This window comes from Octodon degus, unplaced genomic scaffold, assembly GCF_000260255.1.
Source record: "Octodon degus isolate 3935 unplaced genomic scaffold, OctDeg1.0 scaffold00049, whole genome shotgun sequence".
NCBI lineage: Eukaryota > Metazoa > Chordata > Mammalia > Rodentia > Octodontidae > Octodon > Octodon degus.
Window position 1 is genome coordinate 2,478,623 of NW_004524625.1, and position 25,138 is coordinate 2,503,760.

Genomic DNA, 25,138 nt, shown 5'->3' on the forward strand with positions numbered 1-25,138 from the left:
GTACTAATAGTGTTTGGACAGGATACCATGTCTGCATCTTGTACTATGAATAACTACTATAAAGACAACAACAAACACTATGAAGACAATAATAATAACAACAATATGCAATGTATTAATTATTGAAACTGTCCTATTAATCGGTTTCGAAACTGTCTCATTGCTATTTGTTTCTCAATGAAATTAATTTTTAAAAAATTTACAAATGCCTGGATATAGCTCAGTATAGAGAGGTCCTGGATTAACTCTCCAATACAAAAAAGAAAAAAAAAGGAAAGTGGTTAATACTGTAACATTAAACTTGATTTCATCTGCAAAATTATTAAAAATACTGCATAAGATTACCTTCTGGCCATGCAAGACATATTTGAAACTTAAATGAGTTTTATATGTAGATTTAGTTCCCAACCCGAAGATACTTTATTATATGTAAACATTCCCAAACCTCCCAAAATCCAAAAATCTCAAATACATCTGTCCCAAGCATTTCTGATGACTGACACTTAATTTGTACTTTATAGAAATATGATTCTCAAGTAAAGATCTAATTATAACTAGCATTTTCTTTTCTTACTGAACACCTGAGTTTTGGCTTGAAATGTGTGAAAATTAACTACAACTGTCCCCAGTATGCCTTCCAGAGAAAGAAAGGTTACAGCAAACAATGTAAGTAATTTCCTTATATCCTATTGCCCAGATCATGGCATTACAATATCACCTCTATAACCCAGCAAAAATATTACCAAAAAAAAAAAAAAATTACCCAAGCTTTTCTGAGTTTATGATTTAGTCTAAAATTCAAATATATTCATCTTCTTCAAGTAGTACTTTAAAACTTCCATAAGACTGAAACTTTTTGTTTCTTTCCCATATTAGGTTATACCACCGCTCACAGTTCAAACACAACTATGCTCATTATAGACTCTGAAAGTGTGAGCTGGGCATGGTGGTGCACACCTATAATTCCAACATTTGAGGAGGACTGCTTCATCTGCAAGGCCAGCCTGGGCTACATAGTGAGATACTGTCTTAAAAAAAAACAAAAAAAAAAAAAAAAAAAAAAAAAAAAACAAAAAAAAAACCTAAAAAATAAGCAAAATCCTAAAAACTTACAGAATGTCCATTCTGAATGAAACTGCCAGACACCAAATAGGTGACATGCAGTTGGGCTCCTGAATTCTCCTTCCGTTTTCTTTCAACATAATCATACAGCATCCTGTTTGAAAAAAGGCAAAAACAACTCAATGGCCAGAGTTTTTAATCTCATCAACTCTTCATTTACAGCTTAAAAGTTAGATATAAAAATCTGACAGTACAAAACAACCAATAGAATTTTTACTCAGCCTATGGACAGAATGCTTTCTAAAGGTTAGACATTAAGTAGACAGGACATGGAGATTAGACTCAACTTGTGTGACTTACACAGTGATACAGCAAATAACTGAAATCTAATAATAGGCCGAAAGGGACAGAACCTACATTAAAATCATGGTGATACTATATAAAGGATAAATAATCATGAGTATGTTTAGTCATTACCTAGCTATCCAAGATGTTACTCTTTTCTACACAAGAGATTAAAACTAGATTAGTGATTTTTCTAACCTGGGATTCAGGTGGCCTTCTATAGCCCTCCAACCACTTTCAAAATCAGAAATTATACCTCTTCTTTTATATACCAGGAATCAAATTCAGGACCTTGTGCCTGCCATGTAGGCACTTGTGCTGATGAGCTCTATCCCCAGCTACGTGTGTGTTTTTTTCTTTGTGGGTGGGGAAGATGATTAAGTGTTTTCAACAGATTCTAAAAGAATTCGCTATTCTAAAACATTACACACTATGATGTACAAGATCACAAATCTCCAGCTCTGAAATTTTATACTCAGATTCAGTACTGTTTCATAACTGCAGAATGCAATGGCTTACTTACACCAGCCAATGTGTTCAGAACTGTCATTAGCCTGAGAGAGTCAAACAATAAATGCAGAAACAATGCTGTTCTTAGTAAGAGCCCTAACTTTTTTATCTCCAGCATCCAGCAAATATTAGAAGTTGACTTTAACAGTTTAACATCATCAAAAAGACATACCATTTGTCTTTCACTTCAAGAAACATTCACTGAACTTCTCTGACATAATGTGCTAAACTCTCAAAAATTCCAAGAGAAACTCAACCCACATTGTTCGCTCTTTCTGAAGGGCTCCCTCTCAGAGTCTATAAAATCACGCTCCACTGAGGTTCCTGCTACCTTCCAGCTACCTCTGCTCTATTTCTTGCAGACTTCTGCACTTCCTCCCTCTTCCTGCCTAGGCCCGAGGAGCTGCCTGGGACATGGGACAGTGTTGGTTACCCTGCTGGTCTTCTTCGTCTGTTTTAGTGAAGGGAGACCTGTTAGAGACTGAGTACCAAACTGCAACTCAAACCCACTTGTTAATTGCAAAGTGCCAAAACTGCTATTAAACCTGAATATTGAGGTTTTAATTTAGAAAATACAAATCTATATTAACATCTTTTGTCTTAAAAGAAAAACACAATAACACTCGAGCCACAGGTTTACCTCTCATGGTTTATTTTATTCACCCCAAAGCTTCCTTTATCTCTGACAGCATCATTTGCTCAAGACAAAAATGTGGGAGTCATTACTCTTCCCTTCTCCTTACTCAGTAGACTGCCAAGTCTCACCACCTCTCCCTCCCAAGTTAATTCTTGACTCCACGCCCTCCAAGTCTCTTGAGTAATTATTTTAATTCCTGGTGTCAACTGCATCTCCCCACCAGCTTCATTATCTATGATGCTGCCAGTTTTAAACTAATTTATGTTCCATGTCTCTGGGACAGAACAGTATAGAAACAGCCAAAGTTCCTACCCTTTCAGATTACATTCTAGGAAAAAGACAACTTAAAAAATTAATATGTAATACCGGATGTTCGTTAAGTTTACAACGGGGAAACCAATTAAGACAAGAGGATGAGTGTGAAGCTCTGTAATTTTACTAAGATGGTTAGAGAGGGCCTCATGTTCACCTCCTGTAAGAAGTGAGGGAACCACCAAAGTGGGGCTCTCGGGAAAGAGTAGTCCAAGCAGAGAGAAGAGGAAACACAAAGGTCCTGAGAAAAGAATGTCAAAGGAGGGAAGGATAAAGGAGAACAGTGGCCAGACATTCACAGCTCTGTGGACCTAGAAGTGAGGTGATCTCGCTTTTAGAAGGAGTCCTGGTTGCAGTGTGAAGAATGTACTGTAGAGCAGCAAGGTAATAAGCAAGGAGCTGAGCTAGAAGGCTACAGAGGACGGTAGCTCAGCCGAGGCAGTGGCTGAGGTGACAAGTGGGTAAATCATGGTGTATTTTAAAGGGAGAGTCATCAGGATTTGCTGATGGATCAATTGTGATGTGTGAGAGAAAACCGAGTCAGGAATGACTAGTGGGTTAAGCAAACTCCAAAGATGAAGCTGCTGCAGGGTGCAGTGCTGCACTCTTGTAATCCCAGCTATGCAGGAGGCTAAGGAAAGAGAATTATAAATTTGAAATTCGGCTGGCCAATTTAACAATACCTTGTTTCAAAATAAAAACAGAAAAGGACTGGGGACATAGCTCAGGGCTCCCTCAAAAAAATGACAGTTCATTTACTGAGAAGGAAACACACTTGTTGAGAGAAAACATCAAGTCAGGTTTTAGAACACGCTCCCTTTGAGATGTCTCTTTGTCATTACTGATGCTGACAAGTCAGTCAGCTCTTTTTTTTTTTTTTTTTTTTTTTTTGGTGGAACCAGGGATTGAACTCAGACACTTGTGATTGCCAGGGAAGCGCTTATTCCACTGAGCCATCTCCCTGGCCCAGCTCTTTTTAAATATTGCTCTTTGTCTCAAAGTTTTCAGTAGGTCTCCATCTCCTTAGGACCAACTTCAAATTCCTAGCAATTACATGCAAGACCTTCTGGCCTGGGATTTGCACCTAGGTGTCTTCCACTACACCCCCCATACCCACCCTATTTTCAGTCTTATTAAAGAGCAGATGCCTGGGCCATCTAAGCTCTAACAAAGATCACCCTATATCTATTGTTATGGCACTTCCCATACTGTATTCCAACTACTTCACTTATCTTTATATACCTGCCATCTTCACTGGATAAGACTGAAACAGCAGCTTCCATTCAGATACTTTTCCACATCTTTCCACTGAGAGGTAGAATATAGCCCCATGCCCTGAATCTGGGAGAGCTAGTGATTCACTGGCTACCTCTGAGGCTAGCCAGAAAAAGCACATGGCTTTTACCATGTGCTCCTAGAGCACAACCTTTTAGAGCCTTGAGCTACTGTGCGAGACATCATGCTGTAAGGAAGCCTGGGCCACATAGGCAGACCACATAAAGTACTCTGGCCAACAGTCCTAGCTAAAATTTCAGCTGCTGGTCAGCATCCACTGCAGACATGTTCCTATTCAGACGCCTGGGCTCCAAACACTGAGCCGAGGTAAGGCACTAAACATCACAGAATCAACAAAAGCAATTCTCATTGTGCCCTGTCCAAATTCTGGACCACAACAAAATTGTTGAAATTTTGAGATGACTTGTCACACTGCCAACAGTAATTAGATAAGTAATCTTTTGCAACAAGACTACTGCCTTTATAGAGCTTCTAGTAAACCCATGCATGACAAGCAAGAAAATGTCAGACAGAAAGAATTACTAAGTTGTGGGACAACTGGATATTCACTATTAGGGCTTAATCTAAAATGTCCCTGAAAAATCTCAGGTTCAGAGGTGAGACCTAGAGAGCTGACTGGATGAGGAATGCACTAGCTCCATCAGAGGTCATTAGGAGGGCTGGGCCAGATGGAGGAAGGGCATCACTGGGGCACGCCTCCAGAGGACACACTTGTCCCTAATGCTTTCTCCTTCTGCTTCCTGGTACCTTGAGGTCAGCAGCCTTCCTCCAGCATGCCACCTTGGAGCCAGCCAACCATGCACTGAAACTTCTGATGAACCAAAATAAACTTTGAGTTGTGTATGTTGGGTATTTTGGTCGCAATAATGGAAGGGTGACTAATATACCCACATGTACAAGGAGGAGGTTAGATCCTTTCTTTTACCCCATGTACAAAAGATTCCAAACTATTTCTAAAAGACATAGTATTTACATATTTTAATGCTTCATTTAAGAATGTAATCTAAGGGCCAGTGAAACAGCTCATCGGACTAAGTGCCTGCTTAGGCAAGCACAGGGACCAGGGTTTGATCCCTGGTCCTGGCCCTGCCCCTGCCCCAGGGTGTGCTGACCTAGCTACTGAGACTGTGCGTGGTGGCACATGGCCTGTAATCCCAGCGCTGGGAAGGCTGAAAACAGGAGGATCACTGAGTCTGAGCTGTGAAGTGAGACCTTGTACCACATACATAACATAAATAAATTGAAAAAAAAATGTGATCTAATGGTACTACTAATTTCTATTAGTTCATTGAAAGGAACTGTTAATGTTTACATTGTTTGATCAATCTTACATGCCTATATCTGGTAATCTGAGCAACTACTTTGAACAATATGCAATATAACTTAATTTTCTCTCATTTTGTTTTGAAATTCTGTATTGTTTTTGTTCTTCGAAATCCTTTTTAAAATAAAGCATTTAAAAATAAAAATAAAAATCTAATCTGCAAGTTTTAGTATATTCTTCTCTATGCCCCCCATCCCCCGGTTTTTTGAGACATGATCTTGCTAGTCTACCTGGTCTTGAACCCGCAATCTTCCTGCCTTGGCCTCCCAAGTGCTGAGTTTACCTGCAAGCATCACCATATGCAGCACTTGTTTTTAGGTTAACAAAGACATGATCTGTAGAAAAGTTAAATACAGTGATAATTAGTAATGACTTATAAAATGAACTCCAAATAGATCACATAATTAAATGTAAGAAAAAAAGAACTGTACAACTCTTAGAAGAAAATCAGGATAAATCTTTATGACCGTGAGCTAGTTAGGTAAAGCTTTCTTAGATATACATAAAAAGCACATGGAACAGTTGGGGGTGGCAGTACATGCCTGTAATCCCAGCACTTGGAAGGCTGAGGCTGAAGGACTGCCACAAATTTGAGGCCAGCCTGGATTACATGAGTTTAAATTCACCCCAGAATATACAGTGAAAATCTGTTTAAAAAAAAAAAGCATAAACAACAACTTTGTCAATAATAAAAATGTCTCCTTCAATGAATAGCATCAAAAGAGCACAACAATAACCTGACAAAAAGTTAAAAAAACATGATTTTAAGGAAAAAAAAAAAGTATAAACACAGTTGGGTATGGTGGCACACAGCTAGAATCCCAATTCTTTAGGAGGCTGAGGCAGGAGGATCACAATTTCAAGTGTAGTCTGTAAAATAGTGAGACCTACCTCAAAATACAAATACAACTAAGGTAGCTGAGGATAGAAGTACTGAGTTCAATTCCCAATACCGTAAAAAAAAAAAAAAAAAAGAAAAAAGAAAAAAAGAAAGGGAGGAAGAGGCTGAGCACAGTGGTGCACACCCGTAAGCCCAGTACTCGGGAGGCTGAGGCAGGAGGATCAGTGCAACTTCGAGGCCACCTGAGGCTACATAGTGAGTTCAAGGCCAATTTGTACTGCATAGTGAGATCCTGTCTCAAGAAGGAAAAAAAAAAAAGAAGAGAGGTAAGACAGAAAGTTTTTACAAATCATCTATTTGATCCAGGTCTTCAAAGAGAACTCTTAAAACTCAAAAGTAAAGACAATCCAATAAAAATATGGACAATGTTTTGACAATTATTTCTCCAAAGATATACAAATGGTCAATAAAAAATGAAAAGATGTTTAATATTTTATAGGACAATGCAAATCAAAATAAAAAACCGAATAAAAATCATTTCATATCTACTCTGAAGGCTAAAATAAAGATGTAAAACAGTGTTGGTAAGAATGTGGAGAAATTAGAGACCTCACATGTTGATGAGATCAGATGATGCCATCACTCTGAAAATTAGTTAGTTCCTCAAAATGTTAAACACAAGTTATCACATAAACCAGCAAGTCCAATCCTAGATATTATATATAAGAGAAATAAAACCATACGTTCATATGAACACTTGTACATAAATGTTTATAATACCATAATAGTCAAAAACAATTCAAGCGCTCATCAATAGATGAAAAGATAAAATTTGGTATATCCATGTAATGGACTGAATTGTGTCGGCAAAAAGATATTTTGAAACACTCACCAATATCTTAGGATGTGACCTCATTAGAAAATAGGGTTATTGCAGATTTAAGACAAGGTCATACTGTAGTAGTAAGGTGGGCTCCTAATCCAGTATGGAGTCCTTACAAGAAAATAAGCTCTCTGAAAATACAGATACACAAGGAAAAGACTGTGTGACAACAAAGGCAGAGACTGGCATCATATAGCTACATGACAAGAAATGCTGAAGAATGTCAGCTAACTACCAGAGGGGATGAGATAAGGAAGAACTCGTTCCTTAGGTTTCAGAGGGAGCATGGCCACCAAGCCCTTGAATTTGGCCATCTAGCCCCCAAAGCTCTAAGTCACCCTGTTTGTATTTATGGCAGCCACAGAAGTAGGAAGAAATATACCATACAATGGGGTATTATTTAGACATAAAAAAGAATTAAGTACTAAGGCATGCTACTACTTAGATAAACCTTAATAACATTATAATAAGTGAAAGAAAACAGACATACAATACTATGAAGATTCTGGTTATGTGTAATGTCCAGAAAGGATGACTCTACAGCCAGAAAGACTAGTGGTTATCTAGAGCTGGGGGTGGAATGGATGAAGGCTGGGCGGTTGGGGAAATGGTGAGTGACTGTTAATGGGTATAATTTGTTTATGGGGTAACAGAAATATTGTAAAACTGACTGTAGTAATAGTTGTACTACTCAGAATATACTTAACAACCATGGAATTGTACATTTTAGAATGGGTGAACTAAACGGTATGCAGATATCTCAATATAACTTTTTTAAAAGTTATGAAAGAAATTAACAGAATGCTATGATAGTTAGGGAGGCATGGTAGTATTTAAAAGATTATTAATTAGGGAAGACTTTATCTACTGAAGGATAAAGAAACCCTGGAGAAGCACCAGTTCAAACAGAGGAAATGGCAGAAAGACCTCAGGTGAAAGTTTGTATATGAATAGTAGACAAATATGTAGAGAGTACAATAAATGAGATGGAGAGCAGTATGGGATGAGGCAAGAACTAGACAACATGTTAATGCCATAAAAACTTTATGTAACCAGGTTAACGGCTGGCCAGATAGCTCAATGGACTAAAGTACCTGCTTAGGCAGGCACAGAGACTGGGGTTCAATCCCTGGTGTGCCATGCCAGCCCCACCCCTAAGGTGCGCTGAGACAGCAACTGAAACTAGGCATGGTGGCCTGCACCTGTAATCCCAGCACTTGGAAGGCTGAAAACAAGAATATCACCACGAGTTGATCTATGTAGTGAGACCCTGTACTAAATATATATATGGGGCTGGAGAGATGGTTCAGGAGAATAAGCGCTTCCCTGGCAAGCGCAAGGGTCTGAGTTCAAGCCCTGGTTCTGAAAACAAGAACAAAAACAAAACAAAACAAACAAAAACAGGTTAGCTACAGTAAAAGTACAGGCATTTTCAGGGAACCCCAGGTCTTAATCTATATTTTTTAAAGTCCAAAAGGAGTTGCTTCATTTCATATTTAAACATCGATATCCACAAAGAACAATAACTTTCATAGATGTCTGTTCCCAAAGTTATTGAAACTCTTGGGTTTGACAGAACTGGTCTCCAGCAATCTCAGTCAAAATCAAATTCATCCTCATGCTACCAAACCCATCCCCACGTTAATTGTTTCAGGTCTTAATAGCTTAAACATCACAGACAAAGATGGTCTCCTACGTGGAGACCTCAGCAGGCCTGGCAAGCAAAAGGTCCTGAATTCAATTCCTAGTATCCCCCCCAAAAATAGATGATCTCCTACATTTGTCCAGCATTAATCCAAGCAAAGCCAAATTAGCATCTTCTAGAGATCAGAGAGGCTGGGGAGATAGCTCAGTAGGATAAGCGCTTGCCTGCCAAGCACAAGGTCCTGAGTTCAATCCCTGGTACCGCAAAAAAAAAAAAAAGGATCAGAGACCTTTTTTTTGTATTGGGCACAAGTTCTCACTATGCAGCTCGGACTCACAGTGACCTTCCTGTTTCAGCCTCCTCAGCAGTAAGATTATGGGCCTATGCCACCATGCCCAGTCTTGGTGGCTGGCTTGGCTCTGCATGCCTAGGGAAGGGCTGACACCGTAAGTGATACGGGGGATAGAACCAGGGTCCTTGCACTTGCCTAGGCAGGCGTTTAGACCACTGAGCTATCTCTGCGGCCCAAGATCACAGACTTTCTAATATTCAGTGGAATGTTCCTGCAATACCAGGTCAGTGCGTGGAGTGGACCGATCAAGCTCATATTCCATCCAGTGGAATGATTTTATGATTCAGACTTTCTTCTCAAGGAAGAGACAAAAATCAGACTATACTTAGGAAACTAAATATGGATTTAAACCAATATATGTGCACTCAATTGGTTCACCAATTCCTTCCTTTGTGACGTAGGTAATATTTGCACCTCTGCAGGTCAAAAATCTAGTCAATTCAAAAGCCTTTTCCCTCTTGGCTTCAAGTTTTACCACCATTTTTAGAAAGGAAAAATTATACTGCAAAATTCATGGACACGTTTTTCACCATCCTAAACAGTCTCTTTTTAGTTTCACTTTAATAGTTCTCCTATTTACACTGTCACACAGCTTGTGTCAAACACCTGTTGGCTTTATTCTGGAAGTATTTTACTAACACCCAAAAACAGGCCCAAGAAGCACTTCTGAAAATGTAGTGAAGATGTAAGCTAACAAGACATAGAAATTTGGAAATGACAAAGTGACATTCACCAGAAGCCAAAAAACAAAAACAGTTCTGATATAGTGGCTACATAGACAGTAGTTTAAGGATTCTTTTTTTTGGGGGGGGCGGGGGAGGCTGGCTCAGGTTGCCTTAAGGGTGGGTCTAGTGCGGCATCTGGAGCTGGGAATCGAACTGTGTTCCCCTGTGCCTGACTGAGTTCGGCCATGCAGACACTTTAAACAACTGAGCTAACCTGCAAGCCTCCTACAGTAGTTTAAAACAAAGCAAAATAAAACATTTCAGTGTCATTAAAATCGGAAGGAAATTAGACTTACTGTTTGGCCTGGTTAACATGAACCCCTAGTGTATAGCTCAGCCACTTGTATGTCACCTGCAAGAAGAAGCATTTTAAAAAATATTTTAAATGACTGTGGATCAATACTAAGACCCACTTTTAAAGATTCCTATTCTTAGATATTAAATCACAATAGATGCCACTGCAATTTTGAACCATTTCTACCCAGGCAGGTAGAACCAAGATATTTATCTTACAAATACTTAGAAGTTCATTTTTTTCTTTCTTTTTAAATGTTTTTTGGTACAGGGTCTCATTATGCAGCTCGGCCTCGTAGTGATGCTCCTGTTTTCTGCCTCCCCAGCGCTGGGATTGCAGGTGTGTACCACCAGGCCCCATCTCAGCGGCGTGGGGGCTGTGCAGCATGTGGTGCTGGGGATCGAACCCCAGTTCCAGCGTAGAAGTTTGTTTCATGGACTAACACAAAAGTATCCAAAAATGCAGCCTGACTATAAAGAAAATCTCATTTTTCTCACACTCCTTTTTCTTATACCTTTTCACACTGTCTTTGAAGGAACCACAACCTTAAACTATCCTAAAACCAAAAACTAGACCACGTTTAAGTATGTGACTCAGAAACTTCTCCGAAAAGTTGCAAATGTTAAAGGTCGCGGGTGGTGTAGAGCTCAGCGGATGAATGTTTTATCAGGGATTAGTTTAGAAACTACTAACCTCAAGCTTTCTTGCTCCTTGACCCAGTATGCCTGCTCTCTAACTCTTCCAATTCTGAACGCTAACTTTCCAACACTAATTGTTACACAAAGGCAGTATAGCGCTAGTGGAAGAGAACTACGTATCTCTAAGTTTAAATAAAATGATTTGGCCCCTTGGCTTCAGCTTCCTCCTCCAGGATACTACCACCGACGTGGGAGGTGAGAGGGGGCTCACAGTAAAGTCCAAATACAATGCGTAACTAAAGTATCTGGGCAGTAGGCAGTCGGTCATCACGGTTTTGCAGAACGCGTTTACACCCGCCGCCTCACGTGATCTTTATACCAACTCCGAGAGGCAGACCAGCCTCGGTTTAAATTTCCAGGAAGAGGAAGCTGACTGCCTGGAGTTTAAACAACTCGTTACTTCACCTGGATAACACAATTTCCTCAACCGTAAACTTGGGACTTTAGACCCCAACCGCCTGACGAAATTCAGACAGACTCGGGGTGCAGAGCCGCCTCACAAACACTCTCACCCAACGGCCCGCCTACTGCGCGGAGCTCCGAGGCCCCCGCTGGGTGCAGAGCCCCCAGCGAGCCCCGAAGGGCACGCCGCTGGAACGCGCGCAGAGAACGACCTCCCCGGCGAGTCCTCGCTCGCCCCGAGGTGACCTGCCTCCCCTCCGCCAGCCTCACGAGGCCGCAAGACTGGGGTCCCCAATGCCCTGGCCCGCCCGCATTTCCCATTCCTAGCTCCTCACGATCTTGTTCTGGTCCGTAACGAACTCGTCTATATTTTCCAGATATAGCTGGTCTGCCATGGTGCTGTAGCAACGGGCGCTCCAAGCTTTGAGCCCCAATCTCAACCACAGCTCCCGCCGGCGGGAAACGACTTTGTTCCCTCCCAGGTCCCAGGTCGTTTCCCAAGGCAACGGAGGCGACGCGCTACGGCGGCCTTCAAGGGGCCAAACTAGTTACGGGACCGGCGCAGGCCTAGGTGGGTGGAGCTAGTTGGAGCAAACCGGAAATGAAACTCAAGGAAAGCCCTAGCCAGGACGTCTGTATGTGAAGTCAATACTTAGACATTTCACCGCTGCTGCTTAAAGGCAGACTGAACAAAATACTTCATTTGTAGCAGCCAGTTTGTACATATGTAAATTGATTAAAAAAAACAACAACAACAATTCTTGCTGCCTGGGTGTAAATGAGTGGTACAGTGCTTGCCTAGTTTGCCAGCTAGGTCGTGGGTTCCCTCCTCAATAGCAGACAAAAACCTGTATGGTCATTTGATACTTCTGTCAACAAAGTTATCAAGTACCAATTCTATTATAGGCACTTCTTAGGCAGTAAGGGCATAATAGCAGACAATAAGACAAACAAGTAATTTTAGTAGACTAGAATAAAGCACTGTTTTTGATATAGGGAGAAAAACTGATCTCCGGTGGGTAACCTCCAAGTGATACAGGGGACCTCCAAATGATATAGGGGGAAAAATGATCTCATGACCTGACCTGGACAAGTTCGTGTTCTCTGAAACTGAGGAATGAATTTTAGGAACAAACAGAGGTTATTACCAGAATATATTTATTGAGGGAAAGAAAGCTGTTCGAGAGAGGGCTGGGGAGGGGAGCAGGTGGTCCCCGGGAAGTTGTCTCCTCTAGGGACTTTTATAGAGGAAAACCATGTGGTGAGGCGGGTCTAAGGTAGAGAAGACATGGGAACTTGCTTAGGTGGGCATGAGGTGGGACAAAACTATGGTCAACCAATGAGATTACAAAAACCATTGTACAGGTAAAATTGATTAAATCCAGTACCAAATGGGGAAGTGAGTCAAGTAGCAAGGGGACATGAATACGGGACAGGGTCTCTTCCTGTTGGGGTTTGGACTGGTGACTCATTTGGGCTCTTTCAGGTGATTGATACTTATTTAGATTATCAATCCCTGATACCCATCCCCAGGGAAGTATGTAGCTATGTTTCCTCTTTTGTCTTGGTCTTGAGGTGTGGCCCATATGGGAGTGTCCGTCTCTTCCAAGTTGCAAAGTCACTTTGTCTTCCATCTTGTCTCCTTGAGGGCCTGGCCCTGGCGACTGCCTATAATATTTCTATCTAATTCAGCTGCCCACAACATTATAATCCCTCAGAAAAGATAAATTTCTCTCAGGAGTGTTTCTGACAGAGGTAGGAGCATTGGCCAAGAATAGAAACTTCACTATAGCTGCTGAAATGTTGGCGAAAGAGGCCGAGTAGGAAAAGAGACTTGGAAGAGAACAAATTATGCTGTCCTACGAGGCTGCGTGAACAGGTATGTGAACTTCATTCTTACCAAAATGAAAGGAACATTTTCATGATGGGGACTTTCCACCAAACTCTTCTAACATCACCGAAATATAAAACAAAACAAAAATCCTTAATAATTATGTTCAGCAGAAGCCTCTGTAGTTCAGTACCGCAATGTAGTGGATAAGCAAGCAGGCTCTGGAAGTAGACTGTATGGATTTGAATCCTCATTTTACCGCTCATGTGACCTTAGGTCCTCATCTCTAAAGTGGGAATGAAATAGCACCTGCTTCCAAGTTTTGTTGCAATATTTATTTGTTCAAGACAAAGTTAGCAAAAGCCTACCAGGAGCCAGACATTGTTCTGGGTGCTGGGACACTATGAATACAGGTGTGATATACAAAGCTTACCTCTTCATGGAGGTATTTAAGAGAGGTGTAGTGGTGGTAAATGATGTGCCCTTTGCTGAGATATGAAAGACTGGGGAAAAGAACAAATGTCAAGTCAAATGATTCAATTTGGTCAGAGTTATAATCGAAATAATCTACGTAGAGCCTTCACACTGTACCCACCCACAATAAAACTAATAATAGTTGGCAATTACATTATGTAAAGCAGGTATGTTGCAGCACATGCTTTGAGAGCAACATTTCATTTAATCCTCATAGAAACCTGCAAATGAATTATGTTGGTTTAGGAGGAAACCAACGGTAGTAAATACCAGTAAATAAACCCAGGACTATCTGGGTGATTAATGTCTTATCTGTATAATTATTGAAAAGCCTGATTTTAGGTTAAAAGCAAAATGAAAGACTACCCCTTGGTACATTCATTATTTACTGTCCTAAATCATACATAGTTCGCATGCATTCTTTAGAAAATAACAGTTATTATTTATTATTTATTTTATTTTAAAGAAAAAGAAGCAAAAACAGCAACAAAAATTCCAAATGAATATGAGGGTAACAATGGTTAATACGTTGCCTTTTATTATCTTTAAATTACTTACTCAGAGTATGAGATATCAACATTTAGTTGTCCAAACAATATTAACACAGACCTTAGTGGTATAACTAAATATATACTTAAGTGTATATTTTTTCCTTTTGCTTTTCTCTTCTTTAGTTTTTTCATCCTCCCAAACCAGCTTCTCTTTCCTTTTGAAGTTTCTTCCAATTTGAAAGTATCTATTGTGCATTTTGGATCTTATTTACTTTTTTATCTTCTCACACTAGGGAGAAATACGGTGTTCACACGTGTACATCTGGCTTATTTCACTTACAAGTATGGCCTTAAATTGCATCCATTTACCTATAAAAGTCTACAGTTTATACTTCTTTGTGGCTAATACTCCATTACATAAAAAGACCACATCTTTTTATCTGTTCCTTGGGTGATGGACATTTGGGTTGTCTCAGAGATCTAGCTATTATAAACTGTGCTGCTATAAACATGAGTGCACATATATCACTGTACTATGATGTTTTTAATTCTTCTGAGAAGACACCCAGAGGGGAACTGCTGAGTCAAATGGAACCTCCAATCCTAGGTGGCTGTGCCTGTCTGCACTCGCACTAACAGTGGACAAGTGTTCTTTCCCCCACAACCTCTCCAGAATTTGTTACTGATTGATATCTGGCCATTATTTCCAGGGTGAGATGAGCTATTATTTATTGAGTACCTACCACACCATGGGTCCCTTGCTTCTAAGTAAGTAGGTACCTAAATGGGGGACTCTTTATTTATTTTTATTTAGGACAGGGCCTATAGGTTCTTACTACATAGATCAGACTCGTGATGATTTTCCTGTTTTCAGCCTCCCAATTGCTGGGATTACAGGCACACACCACCATACCCAGTCTCAATCGCCCTCTCAATGCGCCCCATAGGTGGGGCCAGCATGGCGGGCTGGGGATGCAACCCTGGCCACTGCACTCTGCCTAAGCATGTGCTTTAGTCCGCTGAGCTATCAGGCCAGCCCATGAGGGACTCATTTAATCCTCAGAGAACTGTTGAATTGTAGAATCTCTTCACCAAAAAAAGAAAGTGATCCAAATTTGCCATAAACTATATATATGCGTGTGTGTGTGTGTGTGTGTGTGTGTGTGCGTGTGCGTGTGCGTGTGTGTGTGTGTTTTGTTTGTTTGCTGTTTTGTTTTTGGTTTTTTTTTGGCTGAACTGGGCATTGAACTCAGACCCTTGCACTTGCCAGGGAAGCGCTTATTCTACTGAGCCATTGCCCAGCCCCATAAATTATATATTGTTAATGAGAAATAAAAATAGGAAACAATTCCATATAGATTCCAGGATAAGTTTTGCTTAAACAAGTAGCTAAATAATATTTTAGAATCACTGTCTTTATAACATAATTGGGGGCCTGCCCTTTAACGCAGGTGTTTAAGTGCCTGCTGAAACAAAGCAGTCAGGCTCAGGCCAAACCTGCCCTGAAGGCAACCTGAACAGCCTCCCCCCCCCAAAAAAAAAAATAACATAATCAGTTAATAAATTTTCAATAAATGTTTAGTATTGACAAGCTCAATTCCACTAAAGGTAATGAGATTTAAGAGAAAAACAACAAGTAGACCTGAAATATATTTACTATTATTTGTCATTCATTGAGGCGCAGTGTCATATCTCTTAAATATTCTCAACTTAATCTTTGAAATATCTATAAGTAAATACTATTATGTACCATTTTATAGAAGTCGTATAGTTTAGTCATCATCTCTATTTTATAATAAAGAAATTGGAGCACAGAGAAGTTAAGTAATTTGCCCTAGATCGTTTAGTAAGTAATGATTTGTTTCCAGCCTGGTGCATCCCAGAACCCATGGTGTAGCACCCGCCCTGCAAGCATAAGGTCTTGAGTTCAATTCCTGGTATTCCCCCTGCCAAAAAAACCCCAATGGTTTCAACATTGTGCTTTTATTTAGGTGATAACATTTGGGTTACTTTTGTCCTCCTGTATTAGCTTTTACTATACATGTTTGAATTTTTACAAGAATCTGTATCGTTTTGTAATCAGAAAAAGAAACACATTTTGAAAAGAAGTAGAAAGCTTAACAATGTAAAATTAACTTTTGTTTAAAACATAAAAGCAAATGTCCAAAAAGAAATAGAACTACTATTCTTTTTTTATTTATTTTATTGAGAAATAAATATGAATGAGACAGTTTCACAGCTGATTAATAGGACAGTTTCAATAATCAATACATTGTACATTGTTATCTTCTTAGTGGTTATCCATATACAAGAAGCAGGATATCCTGTCCAAACAGTATACCTCTTACTTCTTATTGAATTAAGCAAAAGTAACTGTATATCTATCCTAACTATTTTGTATATATAAATACAAAATGATCTTTCCTTTGTATCCTCTTTTTTTGTTTAGTTCTGTCAGAGGTGGGTATTCTATTGGCATCTAAATACTATAGGTGTTTGAATTCAGCTAAACAATCCAACACTGACCAGCAGTCTATAATAGTAGTGGGTTATCCTTAGAAGTTATTGACTTGAGCCTTTTACAGCTCATTGTATTAATATGGCTTTACTTTATATACTTTTTTTTATACTTTTCTGCTGGATGGTAAAGACCAAGATAAAGCAAGACCTATATAACAAGAAATGTAACTTTTGTATCTGATAAGGTCAGTCAAGTACCCTCAGGATTTATACTGTAGACCTGTACTGCACTTTGTAGATCCTTTGTCAGTGTCAGCTATGAGGATGAGTCACGGCCATTGCTTGACCACTTTACTCTCTGTGAAAGCCTGAGAGAATGATTTTTCTCTCCATGTGACTCTCCCCAGGTACACTATACATCATTGATCACATTCCTCTGTGGCTTCATAATCATCTTGATCAGAAAATTTGGAGCACAACTGAGTTACATGATGTTACAGTACAGGTTCTCCTATGTTCTGAATCTTCACTGACCTTGAAAGGCTAGGGATAAAATGTTGGCTAACCTTGAAGCCCTTCCTTTTCTCCAATTTTGATCTGCTAACTTAGGTTGTTAACACTCCAGAAGAGAAGCTAATTATTAACCTGCAATATATGCAGTTCGGTTTATCCTATCTGTAGAAATATCAAACATTTTGGCATATCATGGAACAGGTATTTTCCATCAAACATTGATATGTTGAACTTTAAGTCCTTATAGAATATGAAGGCAAAAAATTTTATAAAAGTGACAATAAACATTTACATATTTTTACAAAGAAATTTAGAAACCTAACCATATATGGAATTGTAAGTCCTTATACTAGGAAGACAATACGATATTTACAGATGTGGGTCTGGTTTATTTCACTAATAAGTATATCTTCAAGTGGCATCCACTTCAATATGAAGGCTTCAAGTTTATCATTCTTTATAGCTGAGTAGTACTCCATTATATAAAAGTACCACATCTTTTTCAACCATTCCACATGTGACAGGCATCTTGGTTGTTTCCAAGATCTGGCTATCACAAATTGTGCTGCTATAAACATATATATCACTATGATATGATGTTTTCAGATTCTCTGGGAAAATTCCCAGTAGAGGAATAGCTGGTTTAAATGGAATTTCCAGTCCAAGTTTTCTAAGGAGTCTCCACACTGATTTCCATAACGGTTACACCAGTCTACACTCCCACCAGCAGTGGAGAAGGAGAACTACCATTCTTAACTTTACACTTTAAATGTCTTTTTTTTTTGAGACAGGGTTTCACTATGCTGTTCAGGTTGGTTTTGAACTCACTTTGTAGCCCAGTCTGACCTCAAACTTGCAGCAATCCTCCTTCCTCAGCCTCCCCAAGTGCTGGGATTGTGGGCATGCACCCCCACTCCGGGCTTAAATGCCTCTTTAAAAACAAACATAAAGCTCATTCCACATTAATTAAAGATGAGGTTTAACATAGGTGCCTCATGCTGAAAGCATGGCAGCTCTCCAGCAAACGAGGAAAGCAATCAACTCAAGTATTTGCTAACCCAGTGGATGCAAGAAAAAGTACTGGGGATGTTAGTGTTGGTGATACCAGCAGTGGGAGCCATGGATCAAGAGCCTTTAGCCTCCAATATCTCAACAAAGAACTCATGTTAAACATCAGAAATACCAGTCTGATCCTTTTCTTTGCCTTCTTCATCACCACATTATCCTAGAAATGATTGGCAGCAGTAAATCTAAAGACTTGGACAGGGCCTGCAGAGGGAAGCCCAGGTAGGGCTCAATGTTGGGGCAGGGTAAGGAGCAGTCCAGTCTACCTATAGGTAGGCAGAATCCCCATGCTTAGAGTAGGATGAGTCAGGGCTCTGGTCAGGAAAGGTCTAGAGGAAGAGCCTAGGAACCATAGCAGCTTGCTACTACTACAGTCCCCCTAAGGACAGGATTCTACATAAAGCAGTAGGTCAGGATCAAGAAGTATGAGATTAAGAATTTTGACTTGGAGCTTTTCCACCAGCTACCCCCCCCCCCCAGCACCACTCCAGCTGTACCACACTCACTCTGAGCTCCCGGCTCCTGCTAAGCTTGCGTGCCCACCACCTCCCTCAGCCACCATCATGATTATTTACTGGGACCTCCTCAGCCACAGTGAGATATTCTCCAACATTTACAAGATCCGGGAGATCACAGACAGGCTGTGCCTGGAGGTGGAGGGCAAGATGGGCAGTAGAACAGAGGGTAACACTGACAACTCGCTTATTGATGGCAGTGCCTCCTCTGAAGGCCCAGAGGGCGAAGGCACCGAAAGCACAGTAGTCAGTGGTGTAGACATTGTAATGAACCATCACTTGCAGGAAACCAGCTTCACAAAAGAGGCCTACAAGAAGTACATCAAAGATTATATGAAATCAATCAAAGGCAAACTTGAAGAACAAAGACCAGAAAGAGTAAAACCATTAATGACGGGGGCTGCAGAGCAAATCAAGCTCATCCTTGCTAATTTCAAAAACTATCAGTTCTTTATTGGAGCAAACATGAATCCAGATGGCGTGGTTGCTCTCCTGGACTACCGTGAGGATGGTGTGACCCCCATTTATGATGTTCTTTAAGGATGGTTTAGAAATGGAAAAACGTTAATGGATTCGATGGTAACCTTGGATCTATCACTTGTCATAACTGGCTGCTGCTTGTCATCTACACAACACCAGGATTTTAGACAAATGGGACTGATGTCATCTTGAACGCTTTGTTTATTTTGACCGTGATTTATTTGGAGTGGAGGCATTGTTTTTTAGGGAAAAAACACATCATGTAGGTTGCTAAAAATAAAGTGCATTTAAACTCATTTTAGAGAATGCCTATTAGTTTAATACATATCTGAACTAAGTCCATTGGTAGTGTTTGTGGAGAAGATAGAACCTGGTCAGAGACCACTGCTAAAAAGCATAAGACTTTCTGCAAATAACTCCTGCAGTGGAACTGCTTCTGAGACTGGAATATAAAACAAGAATCAAAGTTTTAATTCTGAGTTGCAGAGAAGGGAAAGAGACTATGTTCATAGCAGTGCCAACATTTGAAGTGGAGCCTTACATATTTCATCACCTACAATGGAAGTAGTTAATCTTGGAAGAGATGACCAAAAGAACAAAAAGACTTAACTCAGTTGGAATAAATAAATAAATAAATAAATAAAAAGAATTCTGACTTGGAGGCTAGATAACTGCCCATGGATTATTATAGAGTGTTGGAGACCCAGGACTTACACAAAGGTAGTAGGCCATTCATCCTTTCAACACATTGCTAAAGGTGTCTTGTATACCAGGCCCTATGTGACTAGGAAGGACATGTGGTCTTCTTAGGGAGTTAACAGTCCCATTTTTAGACTGTGTTAGTCATCTCTTCTGTATGGCACTAGTGATTCTCTCACACTCCATGCAGAGGAAACAGGGAGGGGGCTTTGGACTTGTGTATGTAGAGCTAGACATCATGTCCTTTCACTGTAGGCAAGATATATGAGAAATGAACTCAGAGTGCTGTCTTTGTTACAGCTTTTTAACAACACAGAACAAGCCTGTATTTCTTCTTTGGTAAAAAGTTGTTTTATGAGAACACATATATCCTGTAGAGACAGTTGTAGAATCCACAGCTGCTAAGGCCAGGGCACATGAACCTCCGGGACAGCTGGGGAGGCAGGAGCCAAAGAGATAGTGAGATAAGCCTCGAGGTACTTCTTCTAAAGCACCTTATCAACAGTTCTATAGAAATCCATTTTAAATTCCTGAGTTACTCCATTTAAGCAGGCAAGCCAAAAGGATGCCCAGCTACCAACTCTGTTGTGTCACACCTGTATGCACAGCCTGTGTATTTCTCAGCTCAATCACCAGAAGTTCACATTTCTACTTTTGCTGCCTCAGACATAAAGAAAAAAAAAGGAGAACTCCATTTCCATCTTTATATTCTTTGAATTTGTTTTTCTTTTTTTCTTTACTTGGAGATTTGGAGGGTGCTTTGGAGTAGTAACAGTAAAAGCAAAGATAAGTGGAAACTGGTTATAAGATGTGTTACATTAAGCACATCATTTTTGAAACCTTAAAATGTGAAGGGGTTGGTGTTCTGGGCTGGAGAGCAGCACATGATAGTTCCCTCAAAGACCAGTGCTTTTTGGTTCCCAAATGCCAACTTCCTATGGAAATGCCACATATGCATACTACATATCCAGTAAAGAAAGCCAAAGGCCTTTGCATAGTCTTGTTGTAGGCTGCTTGCTGTTTCCTTGTCTTGCTTGACATCACTGCTTCTTTCTTTAAAAAAAAAAAAAAATAATAATAATAATTATTTATTTTTTTGAGATTCTAGGCTTTATTTTTCCTCTTTCACACAAAACAAAGAAAAAACACAGGATTAAAACTGCCAAGGTAGTTAACTGGTAGAACACACATTCACACACATGAAAATCCACGTAAGACAGGCTTATTCACAGTAAAAAGACACATGTACAATTAAGGTATTCATATGAAAATATTTTTTAAAAATTAAAAATAAACTATAATGGGCACTGGTGTTTACAGCAATATCAAGGGGAACAAACAATGCTTATTTAAGGACAGATCTACCACCAGTTAAGTGTAGACTTAACTTAACTACCAGTTAAGTCTTACAGCATCAGTGCAATGACTTCACAGAACTATATTACAGCAAGTTAAGCAGTTGAAGAGTTGTTCCGAAATACGTCACATGTTTTGGCCATGAAAGGTTCATTCTTATGCTAGCTATGCTAAGTTTCCAGCTACTGAGAGGCAAAGAATGATTTTTTTTTTTTTTTTTTTGTCATACTGGGGATTGAACTCAGGACCTTGTGCTTGCCAGGCAAGTGCTTATTCTACCGAGCTATCTCCCCAGCCCTCAAGGGAAAGAATGATTCTAAGGAGATTTCCAAGGAGTTACAAAATCTGTGTGGCTCAGAGGCCAGTCTGTCATCACAAGTCCGCTCTCACCAACAACCCTTGAAGAGAACTGTGGAAAAAGTCAGATGCCAGTGAACTCACAACACTGAAATGCAACCCGCATTATCATAGAATGACAATTGTGAGGCTCGCCTTTGAAGGCTTTTTCTCATCTTAAAAATTAGTAATTTCACTTTCCTTTTTTTTTTTTTTTTTTTTTCTTTTATTTTTTTGGTGGAACCGGGGATTGAACTCAGACCCTTGCACTTGCCAGGGAAGCACCTTATTCTACTGAGCCATCTCCCTGGCCCCATTTTCACTTTTCTACTGCAGTGAATCTTGACTAAACATAGGAACCTGGGAACTTTTGTCCTTTACTGGCTGGTGTTGGAATAAAAGTCACAGACTTGCATTTTAACCTAGTGTGTGCACTGTAAAAACCTGAAATAAAAGATATACTGAGCACCCTGGAATACAGTCTCTTGGAAGTCTGCTATGAAAAGGACTCACTAATGAAGTAGGGCAGGGGAGCGAGAGTTCTACAGCTGTCAGACTCCCCTATGGAAGATAAGGATCAACACTTCCCAGGAATCACTAAGTTTCACAAAAGGGAGAAACCTGGGCATGGAATCAATTTCATTTTATTCCATAGAGATTCTCCTCCAATGGCAAAGAAACAGTGTGAAGCATGACTCCTGGTCTCTTCATCAGGTGTGCTAACTTGGTCTCTATATCCATGAAGCCAGACAATTTTTTACGCGACTGTGGAAGTGGCCAGTAGAACCAGCTTCCTGTAGCCACAGACTGCTACCTGGCATCTAGCTGAAACAAACATCAGCCCAAACATTTTTTCAAGCACTATTAACTGCACTGAAGAATAAAGTTCATCACTGTATTATTTTAAAAGAAGTTGTCAAAAGCAAGGATTCAGTTAACACTGGGTGAGAAAAATCAAAACAAGCCTTACCCACTGGTGAGTTGTCCACTGAAGGCGAACTGACAAGAATGCGCCCAGCTATAATTGACACAAAGACACTATGCACAAGTGTGACTTTCTACTAGCGGCAGAGTGAGGGAAAGCAAAGAGCTACTTCTGCGCATTTCAGGATCCACACACCAAGGTAGAAACTATCCTCAGGGGCAATGCATACTCCATTGATCACACTGAATGGCACAGATGTATTATTCATTTTTCTTTTCTTTTTGTTTCAGAAGCTTGTTTATCTCCCTTTTGGCCATTCCAGTGTACTTTGAAATGATGCCATGTTGGTTCAGTCCAGAAAGCAACAGTAGGAAAGTCAGTATCAGGCAGGTGAGAAGCAAGTTATGGACTTGCTGTCCCACCCAAGCAACCACAGCAAGAGAAGTGATCATGGTCATGAAGGACATTTTTTGCTTCTTTTCCATTAGTGTAAAGAGGCCTTTCCACCAGCCCACAGCTCTGCATCGCATCTTTACTACATTGCTGCAAATCTCATAGAATCTTTGCTGTTGTTCCATGGTCCATTTATTGGAGCCAAAAATTCTAGGTGCTAGGATGGGAACAAGGTAATCAGCCAAGCACAAAAACATAACAAAACAGGAAATGCGGGACAGAACACATGGATCAAGGTAATAGGTAACCAGACATACCAGAGAGACCACAGCCACAATGGCAGGTGGAAACCAGGCCTTCTCCCATCTGAGGACCTTATCAGCCACCAGCATCACTTCTCCCCATCCTTGCAGACGCTCTTCCAGACTTGCAGTCTCTACAGCCAGAAGATTGGTGCTGCGATTATCGCCTTCTGCCATCGTCCCTGAGATTCAGGCTGAGCTAGGGCATGCAGCCTGACCACCCCACCTCCTCTCACTATCTGCACTGCTACTGGAGCACCTAAAATTTTTTTAAATGTATTTCAGCATAAGGTCTCACTACATTTGTAGTGATCGGACTTGTAGTGATCACCCTGTTTTCAGCCTCTCAAGAGCTGGAATTATAGGCGTGTGCCACCACACCCAGTCCCAGTGATACAGGGAACCTCCAAATGACACAGGGAGAAAAATGATCTCCCAACTTAAAAGGTACATGGGATGAGTTCATGTTCTTTAAAACCGCAGAATGAGTTTTAGGAACAAACGGAAGTTATGAGCAGAACATACTTACTGAGGGAAAGAAAGCTCTTGTCTGAGAGAGGAAAAGGAGGCCTTCCCCCACAGCAGGTAGTCCTCCAGAAGCTGTCTCTTGCAGGGACTTTTATAGAGGAAAACCATGTGGTGAGGCGGGTCTAAGGTAGTGGAGAAGACATGGGAACTTGCTTAGTTGAGCATGAAGTGGGACAAAACTATGGTCAACCAATGAGATTACAATCACCATTGCTCAGGTAAAATTGATTAAATCCAGTAGCAGATGAGGAAGCAAGTCACATAGCAAGCGGGCATGGATATGGGACAGGGTCTCTTCCTGTTGGGGGTTGGGCTAGTGACTCATTTAATCCCTGATGCCCATCCCTAGGGAAGTATGCAGCTGTGTTTCCTCTTTTGTCTTGGTCTTGAGGTGTGGCCCATATGGGAGTGTCTGTCTCTTCCAAGTTGCAAAGTCACCTTGTCTTCCATTTTGTCTCCTTGAAGGCCTGGCCCTGTCTGTCTATAATATTTCTATCTAATTCAGCTGCCTACAACACCAGTCTCAGTCACTTTCTCAGTGAGCCCCAGGGGCAGGACTGACATGGCCGGCCGGGGATTGAATTCCTGGCCCCTGCATCTGCCTAAGCATTTGCTTTAATGAGCTGAGCTAGCTGCCCAGCACCTAATCACTGCTTCTTTCCTCATGACTATTCTGTTCTCTTCTTTGGCTTACCTAGTTTCTCCTTCCTTCTACCTCTATCACCAATTTCATGTTTTCTGAATGTTCTGTTTTATAATTCTTAAATGACTAAACCTTAATCAGTTTGTTTCTTTTTTTTAATCTCATATTATCAAGATCTTTTTCAAGAGACTGAGTAGCCAAAGGACAAGTTCATTGGAAAAATATTCATTTGTACTGCAGAATACAAGAGATATATGGTACTGGCTGGGAACAGGTAAGTCAACAGATGTGATCAGAGGGGGGGAGGCATGCAGTGGATGGAGATGTCCAATGGGCTGTACAATATGTCTATACTTAGATGTAAGCTTATAGATCATAGCTAGAGGATACCCAGGGAAAGAGCTGAAAGTAGAACCACTGGGAACACCAGGAGTTAAAGAAACCGTAATGGAAGAATTGCCTAAAAAAGGAACTGACAGGAAGAGACAGCCCTGGGAATACTCAATGAAGGAAGAAAAGGAAGTGAGTTTGAAGAAATTATCACTGTGTCAAGTGCCGAAAGGCAGATAGAGATTGAAAGGGATGACCTGGATTTGACAATTTAACAATTATGCGGCCTCTGATAGAATTAGCTGATGAGAGATACAATAACCAGTTTGGTGATGAAGAAATAAGAGCAAGAAGAGGTGAAGAGCTGGACATGGTGGTGCACACCTGTAATCCCAGCATTTGGGAGGCTGAGGCAGGAGAAACATTTCAAGTTTGATACCAGCTGGGGCTACAAAGTGAGCTCAAGGCCA

At 40.4% G+C, this 25,138-nt stretch overlaps 1 protein-coding gene and 1 pseudogene across 1 annotated transcript in view; both read right to left on the minus strand.

The window, feature by feature from the left end:
- Nucleotides 1–11,811, minus strand: part of Pold3 (DNA polymerase delta 3, accessory subunit) — a 46,281-nt gene extending 34,470 nt beyond the window's left edge. The window contains 3 exon segments of the mRNA XM_012515028.2: nucleotides 1,114–1,216; nucleotides 10,229–10,284; nucleotides 11,663–11,811. Of these exon segments, the coding sequence (XP_012370482.1) occupies nucleotides 1,114–1,216; nucleotides 10,229–10,284; nucleotides 11,663–11,722 (219 nt within the window). The 5' untranslated portion in view covers nucleotides 11,723–11,811.
- Nucleotides 11,812–22,711: 10,900 nt separating this feature from the next.
- On the minus strand, nucleotides 22,712–23,375 carry LOC101562054 (annotated as a pseudogene).
- Between the last annotated feature and the right edge of the window lie 1,763 nt (nucleotides 23,376–25,138).